Source organism: Maylandia zebra, linkage group LG17 (genome assembly GCF_041146795.1).
Source record: "Maylandia zebra isolate NMK-2024a linkage group LG17, Mzebra_GT3a, whole genome shotgun sequence".
NCBI lineage: Eukaryota > Metazoa > Chordata > Actinopteri > Cichliformes > Cichlidae > Maylandia > Maylandia zebra.
This window is the reverse complement of record NC_135183.1, coordinates 18,825,398-18,848,069: the sequence shown is the minus strand read 5'-3', so window position 1 is coordinate 18,848,069 and position 22,672 is coordinate 18,825,398. Positions and strand designations below refer to the sequence as shown.

The 22,672-nt window shown below is 40.7% G+C and overlaps 1 protein-coding gene across 2 annotated transcripts in view; it reads left to right on the top strand.

Annotated features, from left to right (window-relative positions):
- The window catches only part of LOC101477232 (thyrotropin-releasing hormone-degrading ectoenzyme), a 272,984-nt gene that overhangs the window by 243,335 nt on the left and 6,977 nt on the right, over positions 1-22,672 (top strand). For both annotated transcript variants that reach the window (XM_004566481.3, XM_076876236.1), the window contains exons 17-19: positions 13,043-13,210; positions 15,972-16,112; positions 16,208-16,289. In XM_004566481.3, the coding sequence (XP_004566538.1) occupies positions 13,043-13,210; positions 15,972-16,112; positions 16,208-16,289 (391 nt within the window). The remainder of the gene's footprint in view (positions 1-13,042; positions 13,211-15,971; positions 16,113-16,207; positions 16,290-22,672) is intronic.

The window sequence follows — 22,672 nt, the reverse complement described above, 5'->3', positions numbered from 1 at the left end:
TTTGAATGAACACATTCAGTGTTTTTAATATTTTCAAAGAGTTACCCAAACGTTTTCATCAGTAAAGATTAAGTTTGATGACCTCCCCAGTACCGTTAATGACCTCTCTTGTCTTTTATTGATCCATTTGCTTCTATGCTTTCTTTTTCTGTCATTCCTTTTGGCTCCAGCTCTCTCCAGTCACGTGTTGCTGGCTCCTGCGTTCCCTCTGTGTCCTTAACAAGATCTGCAAAATTAGATTTCAAACTGCAAATTAAATAGAAACAGATGCTGGAGCTCTGCACAGGACAGCAGGGAGCTGATGATAATAGGAGTTGTAAAAAACCCCAAAAAACCCCCCAAAAAGCACAAAATGAAACCGTTTCTACTCCATCCAGTTGAAAATGTGATTGGATCTAAACAATAGATGAATCCTCGCTAATCTCTGACATGTGCTTTTTTCTAAATAATAATCACCACATGCCGCAAAATATTTCTGGACTTACAGCATGCCCTTTCCATTATCTGTGTTTCTCAGTTCTAGCCTTGTCTTTTAAAGTTCGGTTGTTTACAGTGAACCAAATGGCACCCATTTTCTCTCCTCACTACAACACCACTGTGGCATTTTCTCACATTTTGGAAGCAGTCTGGAAATGCTTCATTCTCTTAGGTAGAAAAGTGCCAGATAAATCTACATTTATGCAGGATTAATCCCTCCAGGGGTGACTTTTTAATATTTCATGCTCTATTCACTAGTTTTTAATCCCATATGGAGATCACATGTATGTGATCTTCCTCCCCATGCCCGGGTATTAATTAAAAACCTGTTTTGAATCAAAATGCTGCAATAATTGCCAGGAGAGAGAGCTCATCTGACCTCATTTCATAGGTACACGAACTTCTTACTGTCTACCAAGTCGCCAAAGAAAAACTGAGAGGTAGGGTTGGGACTGCGTTGCATTTTAGCCAAGTGCTAATGAAAGATCCTTTCAAAGACAAGAAGATGGTACTTTTAAAATCAGTTCTTCTATGCAATAGTCACATTAGTGAAAACAGTCGCTGGCTGAAGCAAAACGAGACTATGAAATAGCTGCTTTGAAAACAGGGACCAGGTCAGCAGCACTCACCAGCTGCAATGTTTGAACTGACTTTGATGCATCAAGAGGATAAAAAGGCAACACGTCAGAATCACCTCCTGTCAGTGTGTCATTCAAAGGTGTCAAGTTACCAATTGCATGCAATTTGTCATAGAATATGACACATTAAAATTGCACATTTGTTGTCTTCTAATGCAACTCTGTTGCTGTTTACATACACAGGAATGCATATCAAAAATTAACATTAACAAAAATTAACAAAATTAACAACCCTAACTGTTCACAGTAAGAATCCACATTGAGCTGTGGTTCAAAGTGGTTACTCAGAGGTAGAGGGTGTTGGAAGCTAAACCAACCAGTTGGTTGACGCAATTGCTTGCAATCATTCACCAAAAAACCAAAAGATTCAGGGCCATAACCAGGTTTCCATTTCACTTTCACTCTCATGTGAGTGGATCATTGAATGCATTAACATTTGATCATGCCAAAACATACACCAAAGAGTAGTTCTGAATCCAACCCTGACGTTTGAGCCTACATACAGAGACAGAAGTTTTTTTCTTTTCTAAACTTTACCCGAACTCTAACCTCTTTTTCATGATGTCAGCCCTTTTTTATTCTCCGTTCGGCTCTAATTATGATTGTATAGTTGAAATTTCACATGTAGTCTCAAGCACTTTGTGTAGTCAGTGAGAGTAGAAAAGTGCTGTAAAAATGGAAGTAGATTATATTACATTACAATATGAATTAGAACTGACAGTTATCAACTTACTTGCACTTACAACACAAAGCTGAACACGTTCCTACTGATCTGCAGGAAAAAGAAAAGGAAAGAAAAAGAACACGTGAAGCTAAACTTTGCTTGTTGCTTGTTCATTTTAAAGCTGCCGTCCCACAGAAATGTGCCTTCATATAAATGAACACCTCCATTTCATTCATATATAGTTTTTGGTTTTTTTTGCTGTTGTTGTTTTTTATTCGAAATCACCTGCTGTGATGTGACTCAGACAAAATAAAATTAAAAAAAATTCTGGTCCAGAACAATGAGCTGCTAATATTTTAGTGCCTACATCCCTCTGGAATATTAATCATGTCCTGCGGGGGTTACTTTGTAAATTAACCATCTGAATGGCTCAAAAATGATCTGCTTTTAAATGAATCTTATGCTCTTATGCGTCTGCAGCCATCAATGGATTATGTGGTTGAGGTTTCAGGGACAACAATGGACTGCTAGCCCCCCATTAACCCCTGTTACTTCCCTTTCTTGCTTTGTGTTTATTATTCTTCTGCCAATTATTTTAGGAATATGCAAACAAAGAATCTGAAACTGAGCTGAAGTTGTGCTGCAGAGTTTCAGCCTTTGTGTCCAACACGTTGCTTCAGACTGAGATTCAGATTCTTCCTGATGGATTTTCATGAAATATGGTTCAGACATTTATGGTTCTGGGGTTTAATGTCAGGTTGACATTTGCTGTTTCGGGTCAAATATCTCGACTACAGTTAAATGGATTCCCATGACATTTGCACATTTATGTCTCCATTAAGAGGAATTGTCATAACTTCATCATCTGGCCTTTAATCTAGCGCCGGTACAAAGTGGGCGCCAAGCAGTTTGACACATTGATTAATGATTGGAGTCTGGTTAAATGAAAAAAGGAGCATAAATACACATCTGTAACAACATGCAACCACAGTTCTCTGCATTAAAATAATGCACTGTCCACACGCCTCCTCCAGCTGCATTCTTATACAATGTTCCCTTTAGATGAGAACCAGTAACCATAACTGGACAAAATGGAGTCAAGTTTGGTGTGCCTGACTCTAAATCCCTCCCCAACAAGTCAAATATTAAATGTGAAAGTGCCAAAAACAGTAGTTATGTTAAGGGCTGGTTTTAAAAGCAATCAATGCCCATTCGATCCCATTATAATTCCAAACACTTAAAAAACACACACACACTTTATGGAGACAGTTTGCTAATCGAGCTAACTAGCTGATAATTTAGCGATCAATCCTCTTATCTAAATATGGTAACCTCTAGATCCAAAAGGTGACATGTGACTAATTTTGATTGTTTAGTCTAAATGTGAGGGTGGATATGTCCATATTTTATACCCAATAGTCTACAGTCTGCTGTAAATATGAATGACTGGGGAATTTGGTCCAGCTAGATCCTACTTTCCCAGCTGTTATGATGTGATTACATTTGTTCAAAATGTCACTCTGCTGCATTGTTTTTATCCTTCATGACTATAGTGGAAAAAGAATAATCATAAGCGATAATAAGCTAGCTGTAATGAGAGCTTCAGTCTGATTAAAGAATATTCTACCCATGGAACTTCTGATGGTCATCTCTCTGCAGGTCAACAATGGCAGCACCACAGACTGAGGTCATGTGTCTTTATTGGGTACTTTAAAATGTTTTATCAGACTGACAGGGTAGTTTTCTAATTTCTATATGATATTTAGACTGGAACGTCAGACATACAGACACATGGGCAGACAGACAGAGCAGATGGTGAAGAGCCATGTTTACCATCAGAGTAGGCGTTTGATCCAGCGGAAAAATATTTCAGAAGAAAGATGGAGCTTTAGGACATAAAACATCCTGTGCAAACTGTTAAAACACATCCACATACAAAGGGAGCTCGTTAATGGGAGCTAAGCCATCTGGGTGGTTGATTATATGGAGAAAATGCAACATTAGGAAGTTATTTTCATTGTGCAGGTGGCAAAATAGATGTAGTAGCAGGAGGACAGCACAGAGTATTACTTAATGTTTTACATGATTAATAACCTGGTAGTGTTATCTGGGTAAACACACTCGATGTCATAAATACACTCGAGTGCGCAGTGTTTGGCAGCTGTCACCTGAGAAGGACTTTAATGCTACAGTCAGCAGTAATGTGGAAGTTAGCCAACCTGTGTGTGTGTGTGTGTGTGTGTGTGTGTGTGTGTGTGTGTGTGTGTGTGTGTGTGTGTGTGTGTGTGTGTGTGTGTGTGTGTGTGTGTGCTGGAGCTTGCTCTTAAGTGGAGCATCTCTAAAATGATTTCCCAGGTCGCTGAATGATGTAATTGTCCCTGCATCACTCACTCTGTGCTCACACTGAATGCACGCACACGCACACAGTGTTATAGTCCACAATATTATTTTGCTGCCAGTTGAGCTCACTGTATTGAGATGAAAGTTTGGTTTGCTGACAATTTAGGTCAAGTGCACGCACACACACACACACACACACACGCACAGATACTTTATAGTGTGAAAGAAATGTTCACCTTTTTGGCTTTACTTTAGATGATTCAGGCCAGTAACCAGCTGGAACACGAGGTCTGTGTGTGTGTTGGTGTTTAACCCTGTGAGGTCTCAGACATGGTGGGTAAAGTGTGTCATAATCTCTGAAGGTGACTGGTCACACTCCTTATTTGTATCCTCGGATGCTGTTAGAGTAGCTTTGCATGATTTTCAGATCAAAATGAGCTTTATTTTATACCTGACCTTGGTGCAGCCCCTTAGAGCTTGTTCTGTAACATGTCTACCTTTCAAGGATGCTTCTTTCTGATTGGCTGATCCTTGTGAACAAGAGTCAAACTGCAGCAGTCTGCACTGACAAGCAGGGTTTCCTCTTATCCAAGTATCTTCAGGGTTAACCCAGAATTTTCTGTACCGTGAAGATGGTTCACTTCAACATGTTGGCTTATGCTGCAGACCAAGCAGGTGTCACCACCTTTAACCTATCAAATCTCCAGAAAATAGCCTCAGTAATCCTGAATCCTTCTGTGTATGCTTAGTAGTGTCGAAAGTTTGTCATTTCTGTTTAGAGTCTTTGTTCTTCCTCGATGAGCATCGGTAACGTTCAGAAAGTAAGACAAAACTGTATTCATTTTTCCCCACTGGCTGCAGACATTTTTTTTAAATTTATTAGTAACAGTATTTGATCCCTATCAGGGCACTTGTTTTATTTTATATCACATTTTACTACATTTCACACGTAGCCTAGTCCAAGGCTGCATTTGAATTCTGTTTGATGTTTATTCTTCAGCACCGAGGCTGTGGATGAGCAGATAAATCTAAAACCTTTTTCACGTAAATAATATTAATAATGTATACTTTATTGATCCACGTGGGTAAATTACTCTCTCTGCATTTGACCCATTCACTCAGTGAAGCAGTGGGCAGCCACTAAGCAGGCGCACTGGGGAGCAGTGTGTAGGGACGGTACCTTGCTCACGTCTTCGTACTGTAATCAGATAGAGAAACCCTCAGATTATCTTAGGGGGTTTCATGTGACCACGTATCCTGATTGCCGATGTTAGGGTGAGTGGATTTAGACACCAGAAAGATACCCAGATATGTTGAACTTAATTCGTGGTGCAGCACCCAGGTTGGCGTGCATGAGATCACTGCAGTTGTGTCTAAAATTCTTCACTTATTCACGACTCTTTGAAACTACATATAGCTCATCTGCATTATGGGGAAAAATCCAAACACCTGCCAGATAATTTTCTCTGTGCTTTTAGCTGACATGCATTTTTCTCGTGAGTATCTGTTATTATATTTAGCTTGTTTTTTTTTTTTAACTTACATTAAAAGTGATGATGGCATCCAATACATTTTCCTAGGTCCCATCTAGGACGCTGAGACACAACATGAAATGGCATCCTAGTCTCAACCTGCCACAAAAACAACTTTTCAATTAAAAATAGATGTTGTATTTATTATTCAGCAGATTTGCAAACACAGGAGTGTGAATTAGTGTCGAGGTGAGCTAAGGACAAAATAACTAACTAGCAAACAAAGTTGTGTGCAGATACAGCCTGAGATAATCTACTAAACACATCTCCAACATAAGCAGGTCACGGCTGTTCACTCCTTCAGATCAAACTTCACAGGTTACAACAAACACTGGAGTGACAGGCTGGGAGATGAGGAAGTGAATGATCCTCTGCAGGTGGCAGCCATCTTGGCTCCTTATGTAGGATGTGGTCGTCAGGCTGTAGATTAATTAGAACCACTTAGCACTCACACTCTAGGACTATGTATACTCTTTCACAAAAGAAGGAATCGCCATTCACACAAAATATGAAGTAACATTTTCATTTGGTGTTGTGAGTTACTTCAAGTAAACCATGTAAGGGACATTAATAGATTTGGACATTGTGGGTGAATTAAAACAGTAAAACAAAGAAGAGTGGGCTAAAAGTCCTCCACAGCAACATGAAAGACTCGTCCCTGGTAAATAAGTCAATAAATCATGCAGACCAAAAGACTGATATCTTCATGTCACGCTAATATTTTACCGTCACTTAAAGTTGTGATATAATATTAGTGCTCAAACCAGTGGAATCTTCAGCCTCTAAGCAGTTCTTCTCTGGGGGATTCTTTCCAGTCGCAGTGTAATTGTCTTTCTCTGTGTGAAGTGAAGTGATCAGGCAGGTGTTCTGACTTCGCCTAATGAGTTTGTGATTTGTTTTTGTCTCTTCAGAGGTGTGTCGGTGTAATTGCTCCCCTGGAAATAAAACTTACACTCAAGTTTCACTCAACATTGTCTTTTTCATTCCAGGCAGTTGTCAGAGTTTTAATTTGGCATTTTAAGAGAAGAATGCATGATGAGAAATAAAGAAAAGAATAATGGGTATTCTTTAATGTTAGAGACTAGTGTCGGCAGTCCTGTGAAACCTAACTGGAACTTAGATGAATATATTCAAGGTTTCTTTCAAATGTTCATCAAAGTTATATTTTCAGTTCAGCACAGTAATGGGCAAATCTGATCTGACATACAGTAAATAAACATGACCCCCCCCCCCCCCCCCCCAAACCTGCTACAGAACGGTCTTAGACTTTCTCGTCTGAATTTGACCTTCGGACTAGTCTTATTGAAATCTTGTGAGACCAGGTTCTCCTCATGCAGAAATAATCTTTCAGTAGGCATAGATCTAAAGTTTTAAATAGATAAATAAATTATTAGGGAAGTGCTTCAAGGAGAACAGAGACGAGCACAGGTGTTACATCGGGTATGACCTTCCACATTCTGAAGTTTATTCTTTCACAGAGATTTACCTTTGTGCACTTTCCTACAGCTACTCTATACAGAGGAACACAGTGAAGTTATTCTGAACTAGACAACAAGCAGTCAGGTTGTCCTTGAGGTCTCCACAGAGGCAGAACAGAACACGGTCAGGTTATCATCCCCCACAAAGGCTCCACTGGGCCCAGCTCCTCAAAATAGTGAGAACTTGCCAAATAGAGAGGTCATCTCTAAAAAAATATACACTGTATATACTCAACAGACACTTTATTAGGAACACCTTGCTAATACCAGGTTTTACCTCCTTTTGCTTTGAGCTGCCGTAACTCTTTGTCCTACAAAGATAACATTGATGACTTCCTCTCAACCTTTAATGAAGAGTTTTGACAATTCAGTATATATGTAAATGTGGTTCAACAACCATTAGAACGGTTTCTGTGTAGCTACATAGACAGACCACCATCACCAACTTCTGATTCACACTCAGTAGATAAGCACACCTGAAATATGACAGAAGCTGCTCAGTTTAGACAAGAGCTTCAGGGGTTGTCCTTGCTTTAAAGAGGTTTAGAGTTTATTCTTGATGGCACAGATTTAACAAGGTGCTGGAAACATACAGTGGGGCAAAAAAGTATTTAGTCAGCCACCGATTGTGCAAGTTCCCCCACTTAAAATGATGACAGAGGTCAGTAATTTGCACCAGAGGTACACTTCAACTGTGAGAGACAAAATGTGAAAAAAAAAAATCCATGAATTCACATGGTAGGATTTGTAAAGAATTTATTCGTAAATTAGGGTGGAAAATAAGTATTTGGTCACCTCAAACATGGAAAATCTCTGGCTCCCACAGACCTGTAACGTCTTCTGTAAGAAGCTTTTCTGTCCCCCACTCGTTACCTGTATGAATGGCACCTGTTTGAACTCATCATTTGTATAAAAGACACCTGTCCACAGCCTCAAACAGTCAGACTCCAAACTCTGCCATGGCCAAGACCAAAGAGCTTTCGAAGGACACCAGGAAAAGTATTGTAGACCTGCACCAGACTGGGAAGAGTGAATCTACAATAGGCAAGCAGCTTGGTGTGAAAAAATCAACTGTGGGAGCAATCATCAGAAAATGGAAGACATACAAGACCACTGATAATCTCCCTCGATCTGGGGCTCCACGCAAGATCTCATCCCGTGGGGTCAAAATGATCATGAGAACGGTGAGCAAAGATCCCAGAACCATACGGGGGGACCTGGTGAATGACCTGCAGAGAGCTGGGACCAAAGTAACAAAGGTCACCATCAGTAACACACTACAACGGCAGGGAATCAAATCCCGCAGTGCCAGACGTGTTCCGCTACTGAAGCCAGTGCATGTCCAGGCCCGTCTGAAGTTTGCCAGAGAGCACATGGATGATACAGCAGAGGATTGGGAGAATGTCATGTGGTCAGATGAAACCAAAGTAGAACTTTTTGGTATAAACTCAACTCGTCGTGTTTGGAGGAAGAAGAATACTGAGTTGCATCCCAAGAACACCATACCTACTGTGAAGCATGGGGGTGGAAACATCATGCTATGGGGCTGTTTTTCTGCCAAGGGGACAGGACGACTGATCCGTGTTAAGGACAGAATGAATGGGGCCATGTATCGTGAGATTTTGAGCCAAAACCTCCTTCCATCAGTGAGAACTTTGAAGATGAAACGAGGCTGGGTCTTCCAGCATGACAATGATCCAAAACACACCGCCCGGGCAACAAAGGAGTGGCTCCGTAAGAAGCATTTGAAAGTCCTGGAGTGGCCTAGCCAGTCTCCAGACCTCAACCCCATAGAAAATCTGTGGCGGGAGTTGAAAGTCCGTGTTGCTCGGCGACAGCCACAAAACATCACTGCTCTCGAGAAGATCTGCATGGAGGAATGGGCCAAAATACCAGCTACTGTGTGTGCAAACCTGGTAAAGACCTATAGTAAACGTTTGACCTCTGTTATTGCCAACAAAGGTTATGTTACAAAGTACTGAGTTGTATTTTTGTTATTGACCAAATACTTATTTTCCACCCTGATTTACGAATAAATTCTTTACAAATCCTACCATGTGAATTCATGGATTTTTTTTTTTTCACATTCTGTCTCTCACAGTTGAAGTGTACCTCTGGTGCAAATTACTGACCTCTGTCATCATTTTAGGTGGGGGAACTTGCACAATCGGTGGCTGACTAAATACTTTTTTGCCCCACTGTACCTCATACTTTTGGTCCATATTGACATGAAACCATCATGCTACACTTCCATCTTGTTCCACCACATCCCAAAAGTTTTCTGTTGGAATGGTGACTGTGGAGGTCATTTCAGGACAGTGAACTTGTTGGCATGTTCAAGAAACCAGTTTGAGATGATTTGATGGTTATAACTGTGCTCATAAAGGTCAGCAAAAACACTCAGGTACAGTAGGCTGTGAGGTTTAAATGATGCTCTTTTGCTACTATGGGGCCCAGAGAGCACCAAGAAAATATCCCCATAACCTTTACTCCAGCACCGCTGATACAAGGTAGGATGGATTCATGCACTCGTGTTGTTGATACAATCAAAATGCAGCAAAATTTGAGACGAAATCCGACCCGGCAACATTTTTCTAATCTTTTGTTGAGACTGTGAATTGTAGCCTCAGCTTTCTGCTCTTAGTAGACAGGAGGTACATTCAGTGTGGTGCGGAGACATATGATACCAGATTTTCAACAAATAAGGTTCTCTGTTTTCCTTTAAATAAAGCAACTTGAACATCATGTTGAATTAAATAAGACATTAAACATCAGAATGAGACCACAAACTCAGGAAAGTGTTTACTGATGCCACAGATTTTACAGTCTCATAGAAACTTATATTACAGATTTATTTTTCACAACCAGAGGAGCACGCCCTACTGCCTCATACTCAGTCACTTAAATATGAAGCTGCATCCATCTTTTATAGACACTTACATGGATGTGGACTTTGTCAGGTACACATGAAGTTTTTTATGTTGTTTTGACAGTTCAGAACATTTGTGTAGACTTTTTTCCCTTCATGGATGAAATGAGATTCATGGTGTATCAAAGGTCTTGCTCGAAGGGGCTCCAGATCTCGCTCTTATCAATCAGCCTGTACCACCAGGTGTTGCTTTTTTCCTCCAGCAGTCAGATAACTGAGAGACAGTTTGTGTAACCAGCATTCAGTGTGCCAGGTCACCTCACAGATTCCACTTTTATTGCTCTGCCTGCAAATGGTGATACACAGCACAATAATAAATGTTGACACAAGTCGTGGGGTGCTTTCACAGCAGGTTCAAAATAAGAAACATCATTCAGTTTGTGTTCAAAGACTTTACAAAAAAAACAACTTTACAGACATATGACTGACACAAACCCAGCTCATTTTATTTTAATAAACTTTCTGTGCGTTTATTTTCTCTGGTGTCACAGAGAAGTTACAAAAAGTAATCAGCTAGAAGCAACATGAATCAAGACTGCAACTACAACATGTGTTATGTTGTAAATGGAAATAAATGGACTAAAATATATAGTAACAAAACACGCATTTGTGACAATAAAACACTGGCAGCAATAAATAGAGAAAAAATGTCAGATATTGTGTTATTATATCTTGTTCACCTCTTTGCTAATGACGAATCAACTCCATCAGCTGTTTATCACATCAAACGAGTCTGTTATATTGTGACGTTGGATATTAACCTCCTAACACGGTCAGTACCAACTTGTTGATTGTTGAGAGGTTAATGGGTGTTAATTTGTGTTTTTTTTACTGCTGATCCAGTAAGGGTCATGAGGGCAGCAGTCTAATCAGAGATGACCAGACCTTCCTGTGCCCGGCCACTCACTCCAACCTCCTCCAGGAGGATACAGGGGCAGAGTTTTCTGTGTATTCAGATAGAGGCTTAGGTTATTATTCTACCTTGTTAGTGTTGAAATAATTGTATTTGTCTGAACAAAGCAAACATCACCATATTATGGGTTCATCTACAGCTGGTGGTAATCACCAACAGAGGAAATGAGGTTCCTCTGTAGGCTGTCTGACCTCTCCCTTAGAGATGTGGACAGAACAGAGCATTATTCCTCCACATCAAAAACAGCCATTTCAGATGATTCAAGGATTTGACCAGGGTGCTTACAGGTGAGATGTTTCAGCATTTCCAACGGAGATTAGACCCGAGGGCACACCCAGAACATGCTGGTGAAATTGAATCTCTCAGCTGGCTTAGGAATGCCTCAGACTCCCCGAAGAAGTAAGTGTTAGAGGAGCTGGAGAGGGAGAGAGAAATCTAGGAATCTCTGCTTAGACAGGTCTTATTTTTGTACCTGTCTATTCATTAAGTAAATCACTCATATCTGGCACCCTGGAAGATCAATATTCAGTTCTAACGACAAGAGCAGCTGGTCGATTGTACAGGTTGTAAACCAATAACAGGGTTAATGAGTATTTAGAGTTGGTGAAAATGCAAATATTGGCCATCCCAACGACTGTGACTGTTTATGAGTCCTTCCATGATTAATATAGCTGAACACTCTCTTTTTTTCCTGTGAGAGAACTTTTAGGATTTAAGTGACTGGCTTCTTTTCACTTTTTCTGGTTGCTCATATTTCTTCCCATGTTGAACATGTTTTTAGTAGTGTTGCTTGGTCTTGCTTGCCAGCACTTATACAACACCACCAACTTTCATCAACTTCTGGTAATTATGACTAAAAGACTATTACGGGGCAGTAGCTTCTGTTTTAGTCAGTTGCAGCTGCGACAATGCGGTCATAACAAGTAACTATGGATGGGAAACACAAGAAACAAGCCTCCTTTACTTTAGTTCTGATCAGTCCAGAATACCATTTTAATGACTTCCATCTCATCAAATTTATAAATAAGAGAGAACATTAGGGTCATCAACAAAGAGTCACTTATGGACTTATTGTTTTGCAATGGAACTGAATGTAAAAGTTCTTAACTGCAACTCTAACAGCCTCAACTTGAATTACATAAAAAACACGCAATCAATTCAAAACTGTTCAAAATGACGAGTTTGGTGACTGCAAAGAAATGCAGGGATCAAAAAGCTTTTATCGCTGCAGCTTAAACATGAACAAAGTTCCACAGCAGTACGGCTCATCCACCCTGCCAACACAGTCAGACTATCTGAATCCACTGAAGCACCAGAACAAATGCCACGGTAGTTCGTGCTACAAATAAAGCAAGGCAGCAGCTACCTGCGACCACAACACCGAAAGTCTTGTGAAGCTTTGCTCTGAGCATTCATCAGAGCAGCAGGGTGACTGGCTAATGTGTTTTTTAGCATCTCAGTTAGAATTCTCCTAAACCTCTACTCAGAATTTATGCATAGCCATCTCTGTCTCGGCTGTTTACTTAGCCGTGTATCTCAAAGTTGGAACTTGGACACTGACTAGAACATTTGCTGTGTTTACTCTGATTAAAGCTTGGCTTGGCAATTGTGAATGCAGCTGAGAAAGAAGCTGTCTGCAGTCAGCACGTATGCTATTCAAACTGAAAATATATTCCAACACAATAAATTTAGAGGTATGCGTGCCAATTAGACTTCCTGAAACTTTCTAAAGTCTCAGTTGTTCAAAAGTGTCTGAGTGTGGCTCTTTCTCTGCATTTTATGACCATAGCAGCAGCAGGAGGAATGTTTTTAATGGAGCTTCTTAATGGAATCAGAATTTCTCACTTAGCACCCAGAGAGCGTCCCAGTTAATCCCGCAGACATGCCTTATCGGGGCTTTTAGTTTTATTACCTTCCTGTCCCTGCAGGAAGGTGGTACTGCAAATAAGTCACATCAAATACTCACATTCCTAAAATGATACCAGACTTTTGCTATACCGGTAATTTGTTGCACCGGGGCAGAGTGGCTTCAGTCAGTGTGATGGTGTGATATTGTGTCCCTGCCCTGTAGGATTCCTCCTAACATCCGAGACATAGTTTACTGCACCGGAGTCAGCCTGATGGACGAGGATGTGTGGGAGTTCATCTGGATGAAGTTTCACTCTTCCAACGCCGTTTCAGAGAAGAAGATCCTGCTGGAGGCTCTGACCTGCTCAGACAACACTTTCCTCCTCAACAGGTAGACATGGCTCGGCTGTCTCTGTCATTGCAGCTATTGTTTTAAAAAACACAACTATCTCATTGAGTGTTTATGAGGTTAAATTGCAATTCATAAAGTCATATGAATCAATATCATTGATCTACCCAACAAATATGCCCTCTTGGGGCCCATGTGAGGGCAAGTGTGGTCAGACCCACGCAGCCCTAATACAAGGGATCATCGCATAGTTGATTTGGCAGACTTTTACACCAGATGCCCTTCCTGACACAACTCTCAAAGGATTTAGGTCTCCCACATCGGGCCCGCATGGATTCTATACAGTATAACCATTTGTTTGTGTCTTTCGAGATGGTCACAGTGATAGACTGACCCATGAGTCTGAATTCTGCTTCACTATTTTTTATGTTTTCAGGAAAGCAACAGCAGTAACAAATCTTCCCGTATGAAATCAGGATTTTGTGACTGAAACTGAAACTTGAGCCAGGAACAATGACCCTGTGCTGGAGGGGAACATAGAGACAGGCCAAGTGTGTCTGAGCATCACATATATGAATGACAGTGGTGGGATAGCATCCTGAAGTGAGATTAAGTTAACCTGTTAACATCCACTGGCATTAGTGTGCCTGTCAGGCTGTGCCAGTATCACAGTCACATCGTGTAGTCTGAATATTAAATAATTCTGCATTGCTGCTATTTTTAATCAGTTTCCTGCTGTGATCTTAATTCACATCTGGATTATCTACCTCCTGCTGTTTGTCTTTAATTGCATCTTGCGTACATGTTCTGCAAATGTCATATAATATTAAATTGTTAAGACCCTCCGGCAGATATGTAACAACATTCACATTTATTTTGAGCTGTAATAGGTGTCTGTGTAAGAGGGACCAAAAACAGACACGTGGCCGACGGGCAGGATGGAATAAATAAATAGAACTTTAATTTTAAAAAAAATGTACTGAAAATAAACAGAACGTGCTGCCGGGAACAGTTTGGTTAAGACCAACTTAGACTGGGTCTAAAAAAACATTATCAGACCAAGAAATGAAGGTAAAAGCCCAAATTTGGGGGACAGCATGGAAAAAATGACTTTGTTCATATTTGGAAAATGGCTCCGATACTGCAGAGTTGTGTCTGTACTGGGCTGTATTAGAATATGACAAACAAACCAGTGAACAATAAAAAATAAAAAGGTGACTAAATCCTACCTGTCAGGTGAGCTCTGTTAATTGGCGGCACACTGACAGGAAAAAATTGCAAATTGACAGAAAGGTGTGTGCAGTGAAAAGATGCCTGGGGGGCGTTACATGTGCTGAAATCCAGCTAGGTTTGTGTGTGTGTGTGTGTGTCTGTACACGTGTGTTTTTGTGTGACTGTCTATACACAACACTGTATTTTATCAGGGGCAACTGCCACTATCGCTCATTGAGAAAAATTGCAAGGATGAATTACACACACACTCGTGGTAAGACCAATCAGTGTGTGTAGGTGTGTGTCTGTGAATCTGTGTGTGTGTGTGTGTGTGTGTGTGTGTGTGTGTGTGTGTGTGTGTCTCAGGTATTGATTTTCTACCCACAGTAAACTGTTCTGCAATCAGAGAGGTGGTACTGTATGTTCAGATTGCAACACACACACACACACACACACACACACACACACACACACACAAATCAAAAACCACAGCTCAGAAAGAAGCTGATTGGTCACACAGGAAATGGTTTCAGCAGAGGGGTTGTGGGAAAAGAGAGAGAAAATTGATTTGGTGGTTTAATGAAAAGATGGCAGTTACAAACAATGAGCCAAGCAACACACACACACACACACACACACACACACACACACACACACACACACACACACACACACACACACACACACACACACACACACACACACAGAGGCAGTGAAGCAACAGAAAATAAAGAAAGATGAAGGTAAACTTTGAACACGACGTTGGATGATTAAACATAAATTTATGAAACTCTTTGGCCTGCTCAGTTTCACATCTCAAAGAAAAAGAAAAACTCTCAATTTGATACGTTTACACATCCAAAAGATTGCTCTGTGTGTGATCAACATGTTTCTGTAAATCCCTTTAAATTCCCTCCAATCCCCTTTAAGCTGGGAGTAGCTCACGTGAGTGTTTCAGAGGACTCTTTCTTGATTTGGCAGAAACATCCTCCGGCAGCTCACAGGACAAAAAAACTACAAAATGACAGCTTGACCTTTTCTAGCCAGATTACATGAGCTGTTGACCCTCACGCTCCTGGCGAGTGACTTCACACACTGCGACTCTCACACCAAATCCAGAAACAGAGGCTAAACAACTCTTAATATCTGAACACAAAATACACTTTACAAGTTCCAGTTGCCAGAGGTGCACAGAACTTTCTATGTGAGGTTATTAATCCATGTATGACAAAACTTTAACAGGAGGTAACAAAGTTTATTGAGCGACTTTCAACTTTAAAAGATCCATATTTACATACCACATTGTTTTTTTCTTAACTCTTTACTTCTTGAAAGCTGCTGTCATATTTCATGCATCAGGGAAGGCAGATGGGACAACACTGTGGAAGAGTGTGAGCGTCGTCTTTAAGGGTTTTATAGTTAAATTCAAAGTCAGTATTTGGAGCGAATTTCAGTCTTTATTAATATTGTGATCGTGCCAATATTTGTTGAGCATGTTAATGTGTTAGCATATATGGAACCTATCAGCTCTCCAGGTAGACTTGGTACAGCCACATTCCAACATTTCCATCCTTTTCTTTGTGTCTCCAAGGCTGTTGAACCTGTCTCTGACTTCGGACCTGGTCCCAGAGCAGGATGTGATTGATGTCATCATCCACGTGGGTCGAAACCCTCAGGGTCGGAACCTGGCCTGGAGGTACTTCAGAGAGAAGTGGGACATCCTGAACGCGCGGTAAGAGACGTAAACGATCAGAAAAGCACGCAAGCGTTTTTAAGTTCTTTACATGTAGCACCTGAAATGCCGTCTCTGTCTTCATTTCTGTTCAGATACGGTGAAGCTTTGTTCATGAATTCAAAACTCATCAGTGGAGTCACAGAGTTCCTCAACACTGAGCGAGAACTGAATGAGGTGAGTGAAACAAGTGGTGGTCTAAGATCAGATTTGCACACTGTTAGACCTCTGCCTCACCACTAGGGCTGCTCAATTAATCGAATTTTAATCACGATTACGATCTGGGCTTTCAACGATCATTAAAAATGACTGAGCCGATTATTAGCCCCTCTCTCATTTATCCGCGACACCTTAAAGGCCGGTCCGTGAAAATATTGTCGGGCATAAACCGGTCCGTGGCGCAAAAAAGGTTGGAGACCGCTGATTAAGAGGACCCGAGGGAAGCTCGGAAAGCTAAGCAGAAGTTATTTGGAGAGGAGAGTGACTGCCGTTGGTTGAAAGGAGAGGTAAAAAAAAAAACTTCAGTGGTGTTGCACACTATTTTATATTATTTTTTAAAGTCATTGTTAACCCTTTAAAGCCGGTCATAGCAGCACGCTCCGTTTTGTGTAACTATTTTTAAATCCCTGTAGAACCTGAACCGTGTAAGCTAGCGCAATAATTTGTTTTGCATACGAAACCGGAGGAGTTGTACTTACATCTTATGCCATCAGCTTGTCCTCGGTCACGGTTTCCTTCCACATAAAGCTTTGCAAAAATTGCATAAAAAGGCTTGCAGGAACAAAAACATAATATTCCAGAAACACGCTTTGCCGATCCAATCAGCTGTTCGTAACACTTCCCACAGTGAAACAGACGTCAGCGCGAACTATCGCATGTCCGCCATTTCCTGCCCGAAACCAGAAGTGACGTCATTTTCGCGGAAATGTAGTTTTTACTTGTAGGCCTTAAAAGCCTATACTGGTCATGTTTGACTTTTCTGAATAGTTTCTGGGATGCTTAGAACTCGAATTGCACTGCTGGCAATAGTTTATTTTGATTCACGTGCTGTTTTCTTTGCAAATTTGCATCATAGGATTGTTTTTTTTTTTGTTTTTCCTGCAGTATATAAAAATTGGTGTATCTCCAAAATAAAACTATGAAGACACTCAAAATAAGTTTCCTGTTGTTGTAAACTATTTTTTGCAACTTTTTTGTATTTAACGTTTTGAGGGATAAACCTCTTAAATTTCTCCAAGTAGAAATATATGTAAAAAAACAAACAAAAACGATTTTCAAATTTTTTTTGTAGTTTATTGCACTTTTTTGCAATTAATGTACTTACTATGGACTTAATGCATACATATTATTAAAATATGGGCTATAACAGTTGTATAGCAACTTGAAATGCTCCCATAAATGGCACTACAACATGTAAAAAAATAATATAAGCTCTGGCGGACTTGGTTCTATAGTAGGTCTTAAAGGGTTAAATAAATATCGTCAAATAATCGAGATCTCAATTTCAGTGAAAATAATCGTGATTATCATTTTTGCCATAATCGAGCAGCCCTACTCACCACTACATATTTCAAATACAACGAGGGTTTCTACAGACAAAAACATGGCTGTGCCATGGGCTCCCCCGTGTCACCTATTGTAGCCAACCTTTACATGGAGGAAGTGGAAAGAAAGGCTCTTGGCTCTTTTAAAGGGAGAGTACCCAGCTACTGGTACAGATATATAGACGACACCTGGGTCAAAATCAAGACACAAGAAGTGGAATCCTTCACTACTCACATTAACGCTGTGGATAAAAACATCAAGTTCACCAGGGAAGACACAAAGGATGACTGTTTGCCCTTCCTGGACTGCGCTGTGCACATTGAAGAGAATGGCAACCTCAAGATTGAAGTTTACCAGAAGCCCACACATACGGACCAGTACCTCCTCTTTGACTCCCATCACCCTCTGGAACACAAACTTGGAGTAATTAGGACCCTACACCACCGGGCAGAACATGTTCCCTCTAAGCCTGCAGTAAAAAAGAAGGAACACACACATGTAAAGGAAGCACTCAAAACGTGCAGCTATCCTAAATGGGCTTTTATAAAGTCAGCAAAGAGGCACAGAAAAGAAGATCAGACACCAGTGAGGGATGATAGGAAAGACACAACATTGTCATCCCCTATGTAGCCAGTGTATCAGAGAAACTCAGGAGGGTTTTCTCCAAGCATGACATCCCAGTGTACTTCAGACCCAGCAACACACTCAGACAAAAACTGGTTCACCCGAAAGACAAAACTCCTAAACACAAACTTAACAATGTGGTGTATGCTGTACAGTGCAGCGAGGAATGTCCAGACCTCTACATTGGAGAGACCAAACAGCCACTTCACAAGCGCATGGCACAACATAGAAGAGCCACCTCCACAGGACAAGACTCAGCAGTCCATCTGCATCTTAAGGATAAAGGACACTCTTTCGAGGATGCCAATGTTCACATTTTGGACAGAGAGGACAGATGGTTTGAAAGAGGAGTGAAAGAAGCCATCTATGTCCACTGTGAGCGACCATCTTTGAACAGAGGCGGTGGTTTACGACACCAACTGTCTGCCATCTATAATCCAGTTTTGAGATCCCTTCCCAGATGCCTTAACGCCCACTCACATCCTGGGTCATCTGAACTCAGTAAATCAAATGATAGGGTGGGGCCAGGTTTCACAATGAGCTCACCCGAAACCCTGGCTGATTGTGACCCACACCCGTTTTCACACCTTAGGTAGAGGATCATCAGGGGGTCCTTTCTCCCTCTTTGGGGGGAAACTCCCACTAGGTTTAAATCTGGGACTCTCCACCATTGACCCTTAGAACTGAAGAAGCTTCTCAGACGAGAGGTGAAACGTCTTCAAGCAACTTAAAGAAGTGCAGACGCTTTTCTTTCAAAGCTCCTTAGACTGCGATGACCTGGATGACTGAGAACCTTCACAGACATAGAAACAAGTGGTGTTGTTTTTTCTTTGATCAGTAGACTAAAGATGGCATCCGATAGAAAGTGACATCTGGGGTTTAGAACGGTGTGAAGTTGCTATTTAAAAAAAAACATATTTCCTGGCCAAGAGTATATTCCTCCCAATTTTAGTTTCACCTGAAAATCATCAAATCCCAAAGCCATCAAGTGTCAAACTGGCACAAAATCAGATTTAAAGACATCAAGATGTTCATTAAAGTGTCATAGTTGACGATGGTGAACCATGGGAAAGTGAGGAAGGAGGACCCAGGCGCGGAGCTCTGAATATCAGCAGTGCGTTTATTCACAGTGAATGGAAAAAACAACAATAAATCCCCGTGCTCTCCCCTGACTCCCACGTTGCATCCTCCGTGAAAAGTCCGTGTCTTAGTGCCCTCTGCTCCCGTGTCTCAGCACTCCCCGTGCTGGCTGCTGTCGGTCGCTCCACACCTCTCCTGGGGAAAACAATAGAAGCAGCCGTCAGGACACAATACAACCGCGGGCACACACACGCTAACTAAACTCGACCGGAAGACTAACGTGGAGTCTCACGCAATGATCCAGCATCGGTGGAAGCTCCAGCACTCTCCTACTAGCTCCCCCGACGAGCCCTGATCAGCCGCAGGTGTTTGGCAAAGGTCTTCAGAGGTGGCCCGCCTTCTAACAGGGCCACACCCACCAGGCCTAAAGGTGCTACAGGAAACAGCTGCATATACACACACATACACACATACCTGCCTATATACCAATGTGGACACGGAACAGTAGCGCAGTATCACATATAATATAACACAAGTCCATAACAGCTCAGGGACCCCCGATAGCTCAGATCCAGGTCCCTGACATAAAGTTTCTTGTTGTGTAAATTTAATTTTCCTGTGATAGACTCTGTGTACAATGTGAATGCAGCCACTATGACATCACACATTTTAAAGTTAGCAAAGTTAGGGTAACTTCACTAAATTTGCTAACTTTAAGTTTTAAGAGTTGAGTATTTTTTTGTTGTTGTTGTTGTTGCCATCTTTAAAAGTGATGAGTGAGGAGGTGGTCTGTCTGAGAATCCTGCATGGTAACACACCAGTGAGCGCATCCTGTTTAATTTCAAAAGATCTCCCTTTTATAAATTTCCCTCCTCATTTGATGAAGGTGAAAAACTCACCCATATGCTACACAGAGATTTTGATGATGAGCCAAAATGTTGTAACCATTCAAAGACAACTACTCTTTTGGATAATTTCTGAGACCGAGCCAGTGTGTTCTGATATAAAACAGACTGACCAGTTGGGACCGAGTTACTGTTTTGTGACTTTTATGAAGTTTAGCTTCTTCTTCCTGATTTTCTTTCACCTGTGTTACATATTTGTTTAGCTTCTTCTATTTAACTCTGTCTGTACATATATCCTGAGTCCTCCCTTCATCCTTTCTTGGGGCATCCGTGTTTTTCCCACTGTGTTCCAATCCATTTTCCTCCCTGCTGTCTTCGTCATGTTCTCCTTCCTTTGGAAGTTTGGATTACTTTACTGTTTCACATTAAATACTTTGTGACTCTGGACTCTTTCATTTGGCCTAAATAAATGAAGGGAAATTAATTCTTCCATTCTAAGCAAGAATAAATAAGCTATACCCTACCAGAAGGAAGATTAGCATGTTTTCTACATGCCAGTATGGGAGCTTGGAAATTAACAGGACCTTGAAATTAATCAGTGTGTAATTGTGTTCTCGAGAGGCTCACAGCTGGATCAATATTCCAAATTTACTGTTGATTACTCAGAGAAAATAGAGCTTGATTAACAACGTTAATCGTTCCTCTGTTTCATCATCTCACAGCTACTACGCTTGTTGTTTGATATGATGAAAAGATGGAAATCAGATATAATTAAATATAAAATTAAAGAAGAGAAAAAAGGTCATAGGTGTTTCTGAATAAATCTGTTTATTTAAACTTTAGTGATTAATATTCTTTCGACTTTCCTGTTGGTATGGTAACCGCATTAGGTTTGGCTGTCAGTGAAACCTCTAAACAAAAACATCATGAGTTTATATTAATGATTCTTTTTAGTTTGAAAAGGGTCTTAGGGTGAGTCACACAGGAGAGGGAAAGTGTAAAGATAACAGAAAGTGAAATCATAGCAGAGACGAAAGGTAGAAGGAGGGCGCAGAGGAGTGCTCGGTTAACGATGTGAACTGTAGTAAAGTGAGCCGAAGGGATGGATTTCTGCCCGCGCTTCACTGAATCTGTCAAACTCTGAGCAACATTAAGTTTCCTTTTTGGCTCTCAACTTAAAAAAAATAATTAATTCACTTCTTTGAACAAAGTTTCTCTTTTTGACCAAAAAGAAAAAAACACCTTAATGTTGAAAACCTGTTAATTTACAGTCCTGTAAACCAAAGTCTTCTTTTGAAATCTCCACTTTCATGCTGGAAATTTTATGTGTAATTATAAATTTTTTTAAAAAAAAAAGTAATTTTCAACAATTAATTGATGCCTTTCAAAGACAGTTTAGCTTGAATACATCACATGTTCACATTCAAACATTTTTCTTCAGCTGTGTTTAAACAACAAAGTCTTCTTTATATAAAACCTCAGAGCTTTTTGTATTTCAGCTACTAAATGGCCAAATGTATATGCATGTGCCTTTTTGTTGCTTTGTCCAGCTGCCTTAGTTCCACTTGTAACAAGCAAAACAAATTGTTAAAAAAAAAAGTTTCAAACTTGGATGCAGACCATGATCTCCTAACTAATAAATTTGCGACCTAAGACATCACCATCCCTCCCTAATGTGGACTTCGAGGCCTTTCAGGTAGGACCATTATCTCTCAGCAACCATTATTGCTGCATACGGTGCATGCACAGTTGTTGTCCAATCATCATAGGCACGAATGCTGTGATTTTGGACATTTAATGTTTTTTAGGCATTATTTTTCCAGGGTGGAGTGATTGTACAGAATACATAATAACTTAAACAGGAATTGGGTCCACATGTTTGAATTTATTATAGATTTTCTCAAATCTATGCAGGGTCAAAAGTGTTAATGAGTCAAATATAAATAATATGTACAGGCCAGTTAACATTTCCTTAGTCATCATGACTGACTACAGTTGGTCGTTTCTCTTTGCAGCACAAAAAGGATTTTTTGACACTGGATTGACCAATACTCAGAAAAATGGGAAAGTCCAAGAAACTCAGCGAAGATCTAAGAAAGGAAAATTATGTGAGGGTGACCCAAACTGTCACCCTCACGTGAGAGGAAATTGGTTTTGATGTTGGGAATCATGAAGGCTCAAGCCTCCCATGAATGGAAACTGCTGGAACACCAGTGTCACTTTGACAACACCATGGACTGACAGGGTGCTGACCAAGAAAGAAGCTGTGACTCCAAAATCAACACCTTCAACCTCCACTGAAATTTCGAGCTTCCCACGTGTACAAGTCAAGTGCTTACGGAAGAAAGGTTTGATGGTCAAACGAGACAAAGATTTAGCTCTGGCCACAGTGAACTGAAATATTTTTAGAGGAGTAAAGGTGAGACTTTGAAACCTAAGAACACTGTACCGATTGTCAAGCATGGT